The 13128-nt window shown below is 48.5% G+C and overlaps 1 protein-coding gene across 5 annotated transcripts in view; it reads left to right on the forward strand.

The window, feature by feature from the left end:
* The first annotated feature begins 843 nt into the window (after positions 1-843).
* Positions 844-13128, forward strand: part of EVC (EvC ciliary complex subunit 1) — a 313725-nt gene continuing 301440 nt past the window's right edge. For all 5 annotated transcript variants that reach the window (XR_009540394.1, XM_060148527.1, XM_060148528.1 and 2 more), the window contains exons 1-2: positions 844-1207; positions 7667-7792. Coding sequence is in view for 4 of the 5 variants with exons in the window: in XM_060148527.1 (XP_060004510.1) it covers positions 1028-1207; positions 7667-7792 (306 nt within the window). In the remaining variant the exon portion in view is untranslated. The remainder of the gene's footprint in view (positions 1208-7666; positions 7793-13128) is intronic.

Genomic DNA, 13128 nt, shown 5'->3' on the forward strand with positions numbered 1-13128 from the left:
GTGTGTGTGTGTGTGTGTGTGTGTACCCCAGCACCCAGAAAGAGAGCTAGCATCAGTAAATGTTGCTTAAAGAAAACAGTTGCTGAATTCTTCTGCCTATCTCCCCACATAGCTGTGAAATCCTCACTGGTGGACCTTGTCTGGTTGGTGGCTGCCCTGGTGCTGGTTCAAACAGCAGGGTCTCTGGAAATGCTGAGTGAATGAATGACCACGCAGCATCTCCTGGCTAGCAGGGGCTGAGGGTAACGATCTCCCTACACGTAGTCTTAGAGGAAAGCATTGACCATCCTGGAAGAAGATAGTATTAAAACAGGAGTCTGCAGGCAAACAAGTTCAGAGGCAAGGCCGGACTGTGCGGTCCAAAGGGGGCCAATTGGTAGAGGTCAGGAGCAAGGCTGAGTCAGACTCGCAATGTATCACTTGGTGCTGACCCCGAGCCTCGTCAGGAGGAAGGGCGCGTTAGTAGTGCCCATCTCCAGAAACTAACACACCATTGTAAAGCAATTATACTCCAATAAAGATGTTAAAAATTAAAAAAAAAAATAGTGCCCATCTCCGAAGGTTGTTAAGAAAGTTACTCGGATCATCAGGCTAAATGCTTAACAAATCCTAAGCACTCAGTAAACAACCGAGCAACACCCTCCTCCCTGGCTGTGGTCCCCTCCCCCTCTGGAAGTCAAGAGGCCCGTGCAAAACAAGACTCCTCTCAAAAGGTCCTCCTGGCTGAGAAGCACGCCTCTGGCCGGGCATGCTCAGTGCAAAGGCAGGGCTGGAGGCGGGGGTGGTTCAAAGTTTTGGGCGGAGGGTCCAGGCTCCTCCCTCCGGCTGGGCAGCGCCGGGAAGCTGGAAGGGGAGCTGGAGGAAGGAGGCTGCACAGGCCGGAGGAGTCGGCGGAGCGCGCCGCGCCCCTGGCCCGCCGGGGACCAGGTCCACGGAGGACCCGGCGGGGATGGAGCTCCGAGCGGCGGGAATGGGCAGCGCGCGGCAGCGGGTGGGATGCGGCGGGCCGGCCGCCTGAGCACCCCCGATGGCCCGTGGCGCGGCGACCTGCGGGAGCGACGCGCGGCTGCAGCTGGGCCGGGACGCGGTGCGGCCGGCGCCCGCGCTGCTGGTCCCCGCCGTGCTGCTGGGCACCGCGCTCGGCCTCGGCCTCGGCCTCGGCCTCTGGCTCGGCTGCCGCGCCGCCCGCCCGCGTCCGCCGCACCAGGTGGGTCGGCCGAGCGGGCAACCGGGGTGTGGGGCGCGGGGACGCGGTCTTCCTCGGCCCTGTGGTACGGGTTTCCATCCCCCTTCTCTGAGCCCATTTGAGCGTGATCTTGGGCATCGCTTGCAAAAGGTCTTGCCCTGGGGGATTCCCCTTCTGCTGCGGGAGGCGGCTGGAGACAGTGATTTCAGGGGAGCCGGCCAAGTGACAGAAGGGCTCTGGCTTGGAGTTGCCCCGAAGTGTCTGCTCCATCTGACAACGCCGTGTGACCTTAGCTGATGAAGGCCTGCAGGCCTCAGTCTCCTCATCTGTAGCACTAAGCGTTTGGACTTATGGGCGGAGCTCAGCGTGGTGGACAGGAGGGCAGGGGATTTCCCCGCCCCTGGATGTCCATTCTGCTTCCTTGCTGTGTGCATTACCCAGTTAGTTCCTCTTGAGTCCCAGCTGCTACATCAGCATGCATTCAACATTCGATCACACAGCAAAAGTTTGCTGAGCACCTTCTACTGCCAAGCATGGCCTAGGGGCTTAGAGACCACATCAATGTACAGGATAAACCCTGATCCTGCCCCTGGAGGTTCACAGCCTCTGGATGGACAGATTACAAGTAAACACTTGATTATAACACAGCCTCATCAATGAGTTGTGTGATGGAGGAATGAAAATGCTAGGATTTATTGAATTCTGGCTGTATGCTGGGTGTTGAGCTACACTTTCTACCTGAAAATGATCTCATTGACTCTGCAAAACAGCTTGTGAGCTTGTTCCATTAATGGCCCCATTTTGCAGTTGAGAAAACTGAGGCACAGAGAGGTTAAAATAACTTGCCAAATGACAGGCGTGTGTGTCTAACCCCAAAGCCACTGTATAGGAGGTGGATGGGACTGGTCACAGGTGGCTGCCTGAAAGGGATTCACGGATGCTTCATATGGCAGTTGTTATGGAATCGGATGTTGTGTGGAGGTATCGGACATACAGCAGGGATTCCATCACTGGTGGTATGATCGCTGTCTTAGGTTCCTGCAGCTTTGACCTCTTTGAGGGATGAAATCTGGTGGGATCTGAGATAAGGTGGTGTGGTTTTGTTCCCCCATTCCTGGCCCACACGAGAAGGGGATGCATCCAGCAGATGTAAGCATCTCACATGGCAGGGGCATTCAGGGGCGTGTCGTGCTGCAAAGGGGTGATAAAAGTTGACATTAACATAGTGCAAGATGCTTGTAGGTAAGTTTGAGGTTGTCACATCCCGCTGGTGATTAAGAGACACTGGCTCCTTGTGTGAAGAGGGAAATAACACGTCAGAGCCTTTCCTGGGTGCCGGGCCCCTTGCCAGGAGTTTGCGGGCATTTGTTTCTATATTCTCACTCCAAGCCTTTGAGTGGGGGGGACTGTCAGCCTCACTTTCCAGGTGAGGACATTTAGGCTCTGCAAGGTTGTTCTCTGTCCAGGGTCACATGATGAATAAACAGTGGCTGGACTTCAACTGCAGTCTGTCTGAACCCCTAAGTCAGAGTGTTTAGTCATCCGCTACCTGGGAAGGTGGCAGTTGGTATCTGTCTTAGTCTGGGCTGCTATAACATAAATACCATCAACTGGGTAGCTGATAAACAACACAAACTTATTTCTCACAGTTCTGGAGGCCGAGAGTCCAAGATCAGGGTGCCAGCATGGTTGGGTTCTGGCTAAGGTCCTCTTCCATGTTGCAGATGACTGACTTCTCGCTGTGTCCTCATAGAGCAGAAGGGACAGGGGAGCAGCTGGGGCCTCTTTTATCAGGGCACTAATCCCATTCATGGGGGGCTCCACCCTCATGACCTAATCACCTCCCAAAGGCCCCACCTCCAAATACCATCACCTTGGGGGTTAGAATTTCAACACATTAACTGAGGGGGAAAGGGACACAAGCATTCAGACCACACAGTAGCCCATTTCGCAGCTGAGTAAGCCGCGGCTGACAGACTCACCAAGCTGTCCGGGTTTCCACAGCTGGTCGGTCACAGCTGCACTAGTCCAGTTGAGGGTGGTCGTGGCTCAGACCAGGTTTGTAGCTATGGAGGGGGCTCTGGCTCAAGGGTAGGGCTGATTGGATTTTCTGATGGTTTGGATGTGACCTTTGTAGCACTCCTTTCTAAGTGTCCTCCTTTTCTCCGTCTCCCGCCTCTAGTTTCTATTTCTAAAATAGAAGCAATATGACTGTCCTAGTTAAAAACCTCCAGTGGCTCCTGGTTACCTGAACAAGATCACGTCCAGTTTCCTCGCATGGTATATAAGGTGACTGACCTTCCCTGGGACATGGGCGCCCATGCATCCAGCCACCCAGAATCCCCTTGATTCCCAGATGTCGCTGCACTTCTGCACATCTGTTCCTTGCCTCTTGTCCCACCCATCCTTCAGGACCCAGAAAGAAAACCATGTAGGGAAGTGTTCCCAACCTCAGGCTGGATCAGACACTTCCTCCCTCTTGGGTCCCGGGTACTCTGTTCTCCTCCTGTGGTCCAGGTCACCCAGCTCATAATTCTGTCTTGCACCCCTTTCCCTTTGTGTTTTCTGTTTTATTTTGTTTATTAGTTTTATTTATTTCATCATTAAAACTTTTTTTTTTTGCATCAAAGTTACACATTCACATAATTTAAAATGTTCATTTGCAACCATTTCCCACTTTTCAGAAGCCATCATATTCGACTCTTGTTCAGCTGGCTATCTTGGTCATTTACTTCTAACTGCTGACATGGCTGCTTGACTTCCCACTGCGGAAGTGCGCAGTGATTTAGCTCTCTTTTCTCCCCTCCTTCCTATTTCCACCCTCCCCATCCACCGTCACCACCTCCCTATGTGGTTATGGGGTAATTTTGGTGAAATCAGTATTTGGTGTTTTCGCTAGTACAATTCTATAAACATAATTCACTGTCAACCAAGGATCCGCTGTACTTAGGATTACTTTCCTTTTTTGCACAATACTTTGTTTTCCCTGAAATGAATAATTACCCGTTTTTTTCATTTGCTTAAACTCTATGTACTTATCATCTGTTTAATAGTAAACTTTCCCCCATTTGTCTACATTTTCTTTCAAGACATTTGAATACATTAGGTATTTGATCAGTTTTATCTTCTAGGAAAACTTCTCTCCCAGAAAGCTTCTGAACTCTCCAATATGAGCCGGTTGCCTCTAGACCGTTGCTGTTCTCATAGTGAACCAGAGCAATCTCATCAGCATCACCTGGGAGCTTGTTAGAAATGCCAGTTCTTGGGCCCCACCCCAGACTCACCGATGAGAATCTCTGGAGGTGGGTCCAGCAAGCTGTGTTTAACAAGCCCTCCCATGGTCTCTTTGTTCTTAAAGTTCGAGAAACATCTGCTGTAGGCTTTTGCTGTCAGCATTGGCACCTCTTGGGGCCATCATGCTGGAACTTCTTCACCTCTCTCCTGGGTTGGACCCTCTTTCAGGATCTCCTGCACTGTCTTTATTGGCTAATTTCCTCATTTAGGTGGAGCACATCTTCCAGTAGCTTTCTGAGAAAAGGATCGGTGGAAGTTCTTTTGAGAATTTCTATGTCTGAAAATATCTTTTTTCTATCTTTATACTTAATTTGGTTAGAGTAGTTAAGTGATAGAATTCCAGCTTGGAAATAATTTTCCTCCAGAATTTTGAAGGCATTTTCTCCATTTGTCTTTCAATTTCCATTGTTGATGTTGAGAAATCAGGTTGTATTCTGATCCTTGATATTTTGCATGGTATCTCTTTTTTTTCTTCTGTTCCTCAATAGAATCTTAAAGGATCTTTTCTTTACTCCCAGTATGTGAAATGCACCAGGATGGGTCTTGGTGGAAATCGAATGCTACTTATTGTGCTGTGCATTCAGAAGGCCCGTTCAATCTAGAAATTCATTTTCTTGATGTCTTTAATGACTCTTTTCTTTCTCTATGTTCTGTTGCTTCTTTCAGGAACTCCTATCAGTTTTTTATTAAATTGGGCCTCTAATTATCTTCCTTCTCTCCTATTTTTGATCTCTTTATGCTGTTTTTTGGGAGACTTTTCTCAACTTTATACTTGTACTGAGTTTTTCGTATTCTTCAAGAGTTCTTTTTGTCCTCAGAATACTCTATGTTTTTACTAGCCTGTTCTTATTTTGTGACTGTAAAACCTGCTCTTATCTCTCTGAGGATATTATAATTGTTTGTTTTTAGTTTTCTTTTCCCCATGCAGTGTCTATTTCCTGCCTGCTTTTTCCTTCTGTTTGTTTTGGGGTTTGTCTTTCATATTAGAATCTGTCCTGAAATGGCTGGTGACCCTTGATCCCCAGGCCATTTTTAATTGGGGAGCAAAAAATCTGATACTCTTTCTTGGGTGACTGAGGTTTTTCTCCTGGAGTCTTTACTGTACAGTGATTGGACCGGGTCCTTCCCTGCAGAAGCCTTGTGCTGGTCAGCTATGGCTGCTAAACAAACAACCCCCAAATCTCTGGCTTCATCTAACCTTGCCTACCCCACCCCCAACTGCTCCAGACACATGGGCTTCCCTGGGCATGCTGAGCACGCTTGTTCCTCAGGGCCTTTGCACTTGCTGTGCCCTTACCCTGAAATGCTTGTCCCTGTGATATCTGAATGGCTTGCTCTCTCACTTCCATCCGGTTTCTTTTCAAATGCCACCTTGTCCAAGAGGCCTTCCCCTCCCATCACTCACCATTCCCCCATCCTCCATTGATTTTCCCTATAGCACTTACGCCTCCAACACACTATATATTTATTTCTTTGTTTGCTTATGTGTCTCTTCTGTCACTAGAATGTAAACTCCATGAAGGCAGCAGCTTTGTTTGTTTTGTTCATTACTCTATTCCCAGTGACTAGATTAAGGCTTGTCACTGAGTAGATGCCCTATAATAGTTGGTTACTAACTCAATGACAAACTCGGTTACTAACTCAATGACAAACTCTATAATAGTTGGTGACTAACTCAGTGACAAACTGGTGATATAACCTCGGTTCAAGATTATATCTATGAGCAGCCAGTGGTCAAAGAGAGGCTTGATAAGTGTCTCTGGCATAATAGGATTTTCAATACAGTAGATAATTATGTTCTATAAAATCAGTGCAAACGTAGGATTAGCAAATACTGAAGCATTGCTCCCAGGGGAGACGCAGGGTTTTGTTTCTACAAGATCCTGGTCACAATATTTTCATTAACCAATCAATACGTGTGTTTATGTGTGTTTCTGTTTAAAGATGCCTCATGTAACATGGTTGATTCATTAACCTTGAACTCACAGCCGATAGCACTATAACTCATGCCTGAACAAAGGGAATCTCATACATACATTTTCTCCATAAGGCACATCACAGTCTTCTTGTCCTTAGAAACACTAGACAGCACTTAGGGGTCATCTTCAACAAAATCACCAACAAAAATGCTAAAAAAGAATGGTACTAAATAGAACATAGAAAGGACACTTGTTTGCGGTATGAGCTCAGACAGAAAGTAGAGTGTGGCCTTGTTCAATCTCATTTGGAAACTGCACATAGGGCAATTCACATTTTTCACATTTCTGCTCGTGTCCAGGAAGGACTGCAAATGCACCCCAAGTGTCGGTTTGGGGGATTACAAATAAATTTACCAAGTAGGCAAATTTGCAAATACAGAATCCACAAATAATGAGCATAAACTGTAGCTCACAACAGAAACCATTCTATAGTTTAAGGTTACCTAAGATATTGTCTTAAAAATTATCCAATCACATTATAGGAAGTAACAGGAATTTTAATATTTATGTGTCATTCTCCATGTTAAGCAGTTACCCCACCCCAAGGAGCTCACAGGCTACAGGAGCTGGGGAAGTGGGGACCAACTCAGAAAAACAATGGAATGAGCTTTTTAAAAATTAATTAATTAATTAACTGATTTATTTTTGGCTGTGTTGGGTCTTCGTTGCTGCATGCGGGCTTTCTCTAGTTGCAGTGAGCAGGGACTACTCTTCCTTGCAATGCACGGGCTTCAGTAGTTGTGGCATGCGGGCTCAGTAGTTGTGGCTCGCGGGCTCAGTAGTTGTGGCTCGCGGGCTCTAGAGTGCAGGCTATAGTAGTTGTGGCACACGGGCTTAGTTGCTCTGCGGCATGTGAGATCTTCCTGGCCCGGGGCTCGAACCCATGTCCCCTGAATTGGCAGGCGGATTCTTAACCACTGCACCACCAAGGAAGCCCTGGAATGAGCTTTGATCCAAGTATTGCCTCCAGGTCCTGAGGACATGCTGAGATGGGGCTTTGGGGCTTGTCAGGAGGGTGACACCTGGACAGTCTTGAAGGATGTGGACCTGACTCCAGGTGGAGGGAAGCACTGCACACAGAGGGCCAGGCCCAGAGCAGAGATGAGCAGCCGTGATGGCTGGGGGTGGGGAGTAGATGGCTAATGTCACAGGGGCACTAGGCTGACCAATTTCGATGTGTTCCCCCCACCCCACCTTTGGATTTTAGAAAGATGACTCTCAGAGTCTGCTCAAGAATTTGGAACCTACCGTTCAGACGCCGTCGGAAACCGGCTCCCCATCCAGGAGGAGGAAGAGAGAAGCACTGACTTCAAAGGATGAGGAGGCTCTGAACGTAAGCTGGGTGTTTGGGGTGCATTGGAAGAGACTCACGCTGGGTGTCCCGTGCCCTACCTGGATTTCATCCAGAGGAGCCCCAACAGATCTCATGTACCAGTAGGCTTCTTTTTGAGGTATAATTTACATAGAAAAAATGCACAGATTTTAAGCTTACAGTTTAATGAGTGACAAGTGTATACAGCCCTGTAACCAACACCCCAATTGGGAACGTTCCTTTACTCTGGGAAGTTCTCTAGTGCCCCTTTCATAGGCAGCCACTGCTGTGATTTCCATCGCCATGATTGGTTTTGCTGTTCTAGAATTTTACATGAATACAATCACATGCTTTCCTGTACCTGCTGATCCAGGTTGTCGTTGCACTTGTTCCTATTAATTGCTCAGCCTGCTGTGGGGATGTGTCACAGTGTGGGTTGTTTTCCAGTGCTTGGCTGTTCTGAACAAGGCTTCTGTGAATGTTTGTGTGTAAGTTGGTTTGTTTTCGTTTTGTTTTATTTCTTTTAAGTAAATATCTAGGAGTGGGAGTTCTGGGCCTCTGATGGAGATGTTAAAAGATGGGTGCTCCCTGTACCATCCTCGTTGCTCCTCTCCCCGCTCCATCCAGCCTGAATCAGCCCATAGGGCATCACTTCCTGCATAAGCTCCATGGATGGAGAGGGCGTTTCTTCCAAAGATGTGTTCTTTCTACTCACTTCCTGGTCCCTAGAAAGGACCAGACTCCAGTCATTTGCCCATTTGACTCCAGCCTCAATTGCCCAAAGGTGAATATAGATATCTAGGTAGGTAGGTAGGGGGAGAGAGAGAGAGAGAGAGAGAGAGAGAGAGAGAGAGAGAGAGAGAGGTGCTGGGAAAAGGGGAAAGATTGGAACCAAGTTTCTTATTTAGCATCTACTGAATTCCAGGCATTTTCACGTGTCATTTTTGAGTCATGTAAACACTCGTGTGAATTCTCTCATGCAATCCTCTCAGCACCCCATGATGTAGACCTTGTTTATTTGCCCATTTTCCAGATGGGGAAACTGAGGCTCGTGGAGCCAGGTCACTGTCCTCAGTCACGTAGCTGAGATTTGGGCCTGGGGGTGTTCAGCTCCTGACCGGGAGGGCTGCTTCCCCACACCCCGCAGCCTCTGACACTCAGTCATGTTCTGCAGCTTCTGCTTACCAATCAAGGAACGTGCGTTGGGTATTCTAAAACAAATTTCATGAAAAAGTTGGAAATGAATAGGAAAAGCTTCTAGTTAAGCTGAAAATTCAGTGTTCGAGTCACCCCCCTGTCTGTACTTCCCAAGGGTTCTGGAGACAGGGCTTCCCTTCCCCACGCTGGGCCAGATCCCGTGGAGCAATCAGCTGCCCTCCCAGGGCTGAGACGTGGGGAGCTGGAGAGGAAGAGAGAGCGCCTGGCTGTTCCCGGAGATGAGTCCTCCCTTCCTTGTCTGTGCTGTGTGTCTCGAGCTCACACTCCCAGCCTCTCTGTTTCCAGGTGCTTGTCTTTCCATGTGTGTCTGTCTATGTGTGTATCAGTGCATCTCGCTGCATGTCCATCTCTGTTTTTGTGTATCTCTCTCCATGTGCATCTCTGTGGGCCTGTGTGTGACAGTGTGACAGTGTAGCTTTGTGATGTCTCCCTGTCTTAGTTTCTCTCTCTCCCTCATCTATCCCTATGCCTCTGTTCCCCTCACCCCATAGGATTAAAACCCTGCTCACAGCAATGAAAACATACGTCCACGCAAAAACATGTGCACAAATGTTCCTGACAGCCCTAATCACAATAGCCAAAACGTGGAAACCCAAATGTCCATCAGCTGACGAATGAATGAACAGAATATGGTCCTTCCATACAATGGAATACTGTTCAGCACAAAAACAACATGAATGAAACTTGAAAATAGTACGCTAACTGAAAGAAGCCAGTCACAAAGGACCACATGTTATAGGATTCCATTCATCTGAAATGTCCAGAACAGGTAAACTTACAGACACCAAAAGTAGACTGGTGGTCGCTTAGGGTGGGGCGGGGAATGGAAGGGGTAGGGGTAATAGCTAAAGGGTACAGGTTTCCTACTGAGATGATAAAAATGTTCTAAAACTGACTGTGGTAATGGTTGCACATATCTGTGAATATACCAAAAAGTATTCAATTTACATGGTTCAGTTGCATAAATTATATCTCAATAAACCTATCTGAAAAAAAAAACCCTTCTCACAGAGAGGGCAGCCTCAGATATGATACAAACAATGTTGGCTTTGGGATCCAGAATCCTGGACCCCAGGCCCAGCTCTGCCACCTGTGTGCTGTTGGGCAAGAGAAATAACCTCTCTGAGCCTCAGGGTTCTCAGTTTTGTGTTGACAGTAGTGGTGGCGGCCCCACAGGGTCACCCATGAATCAACCCTGTGAACAGTCCTAGCACAGAATGAGTCAGTCTTTGCCAGGGAGCCAAGTCTCTCCACCTCCCAGAAGTCTATCTAACCCATTTCTTCCACCTAGTAATGTTTTACCTGTTAACCATTAGCTGTGCCTCGCCGATGCCCATTATCAAGCTAATAATTGCCAAGAGTTAAGTTAAAGGTCTGCCCGTTCCAGTGACCGGCTTTGCCAAAATGCCCCTGCCCTCTGCAGGCTGAGCTTGTCAAGGAATGAGGACAGGGCTGATTTTGACAGGGCCAGTTGAGCTGTAACTCTGACATCCTCCAATGCCCAGAAAACCAAGGCATGTGGGGTCCACGGCACTCCTTGCATGAACTCTGTTTTGATAAATAGCTCACGTTAGCCACAAACAAACAAAATTCCAGAAGGCTCTGAGGCATGCTGCTCCCCAGCCTCCTCCTGTCCTTTGGCTGTGGAGGAGGGAGGGTGCATACCTCCCCTCTGGAAGTGTTTGTGCATTTGCCGCAAAGAGCACCTTTTGTCAGAGAGTGAAATGGCTTTTCTTTTCCTACAATTATATTTTAGCTAATTTTCAGAATAATCACACTGCTTCAGTTGAAGAAGTTTTACATTGTAAATTTGCACTACAGCCAATTTTCTGAATAATTGTGTTGCTATGGTTGGGGAGATGATCAGACTTTGGAGGACTTCTGAACTTAATAAGAAGAGCCGTGAAAAACTAAAAACAGCCAGGCTCCCGGTTCCCAGGTTCTGCTTCTGTCCATCTCAGGTGGACCCCTGCGTCTATATTCTTTGCTTCCTATATTATGTTTTTCCCCTGAAATGAAATGTTTGGTGTCTCCTCTTTAGATGATGCACTCCTGGAAGGCAGAGACCAAGCCTTCCTCTCATTTTCTACCCCTTTCATTCTGTCCTTTCTTTTTACCTCTGTTTGGAAGGAGTTTAAAAATGCGCAGTGCGGGCTTCCCTGGTGGCGCAGTGGTTGAGAGTCCGCCTGCCGATGCAGGGGATGCGGGTTCGTGCCCCGGTCCGGGAAGATCCCACATGCCGCGAAGTGGCTAGGCCTGTGAGCCATGGCCGCTGAGCCTGCGCATCCGGAGCCTGTGCTCCGCAACGGGAGAGGCCACAACAGTGAGAGGCCCGCGTATCGCAAAAAAAAAAAAAAAAAAATGCACAGTGCTCTTTCTGCTTGTGCATCGTTCCTTGAAAACGTGTGTTTCCACTGGACCATCAGCCAGGGCCGGCTTCATAGGTGGACATGCCCTATGGTCACACAGACCCCGTGCCCAGTCACCACGCTCCCTTCTCCTCCTGCCCCCCGCCAGTTTCTGGACTCTGCTGTCTTGAAATTCTTAATCATTTTGACTAAGACCCACCCGCCCTGCCGCTGTTTTCATTTTGCACGGGGCCCCACAGATTATGTCACCCGTTCTGAAGTCAGCCTTTTTGGTCTTACTGCCACGCTTTGCTGTTGTACCAGTCCCCCAGCTAAGAGAGTGGGACTGGCTGCTGGGAGCTGGGGACGGACTTTGCTCTGCTCCCTCGGATCCAAGGAAAGCCAGGAAGGGTTTTAGCATCAACCTCCCCAAGCTGACTGTCGTGTGATAAGGAAATGAGCAAACACGCGTCAAATGCCAGCACATAGTAGGCCCTCAATACATGGATGGGGAGCCAAGGAAGAGGCTGTTGCTGCCCCTTGGGGTAAATATAATGGTGGCTTGGGCCAGGGCTGTGGATTTGAGAGATGTTTAGGAGGTGAAGTTGGTGGGATTTGTGGTCGATTGGATGTGGCAGATATGGGAGCGACCAGTATCTCAGGATCCAATTTGTGTCCCTGGGGTGTGGTGAAGCATGGCTTTTCCTCTTGTTCTCATTTGTGTCATGTCGAAGGAGATGGATGGTGTCAGCTGAAGAGGAGGGACTCTGGAGCCAGGGAATTTGATTCAAATCCTGATTCTGACATTTAATAGCTGTGTCACCTTGGGTGCACAGCTCAACCTCTCTGTGTCATCTTCCCCATCTGGGAAATGGCAGGATCCTTGGAAGTTTAAGGATGGATAGATGGACATATGAATGGTCCTTAAGTTTAAGGACCACATGTTGGTGGTCTTTCCCCATTCTTGTCATCTAAATCTGTTTTTGCGAGTCCGAAGAGAGAGATAGACATGACAAGAACTGGGGCCCTTGCCCCAGAGCTTCCCCCCTGCCCTGCTCAGAAGGGCACACGGCGTCACCCTCTTGGGAGATGTATACGGGCCACGTCACGGGCTCTGTCAGGTGCTGTTTCAACGTCACACAACGTGAGGAAGCCATAAATTCTTCTGCTTTCCTCGTGATAGGATATGTAATTCCAAGGAGAACTCAGCAATCAGAAATCAGTCATTTGTTATGGAATTCTTTTTTTTAAGATTTAGTTGCAAAGCATTGGAATCGATGTGGATGCAGTTTTCACCTGCCAGCCAGTTCAGAATTGCTGAGATTCCTCCCAGCCTGGAGTGCCGGCTTCCTGAACTGCTGCCCGCTCAACTTCATTCACCCGCTGGTTGTAGCCAAGCATTTATTCAGCACCGACCGTGCGAAGTGCAGGGGCGACCCTGACAGGAGAGCGATGTGGAAAGGATGTGGGGCCTTTCTATGTCGTGTGGAGCAGGCACGAGTCAGTCCATCCAGCTGCGGGTGGGGAGACGATCCCTGCGCAGTGTTTGTTGGTGGCTCTTTACACCGCGACTTAAGCTGTCCATCGCCTCACTTCTGCTGTGTTCCAGCAGCTCTGCTGGGAGCTTTATCCACACCGTCCTTGGGGGCAGATGCGCTACCTGCTTACTGCCTAGGAACACTGAGGCTCAGAAAAGTGAAAAGACCTGTCCAACCACTATTTTTTTGTTTTTTTTTTTTTGCGGTATGCGGGCCTCTCACTGTTGTGGCCTCTTCCGTTGCGGAGCACAGG

Source organism: Lagenorhynchus albirostris, chromosome 4 (genome assembly GCF_949774975.1).
Source record: "Lagenorhynchus albirostris chromosome 4, mLagAlb1.1, whole genome shotgun sequence".
NCBI classification, from domain to species: Eukaryota; Metazoa; Chordata; class Mammalia; order Artiodactyla; family Delphinidae; genus Lagenorhynchus; species Lagenorhynchus albirostris.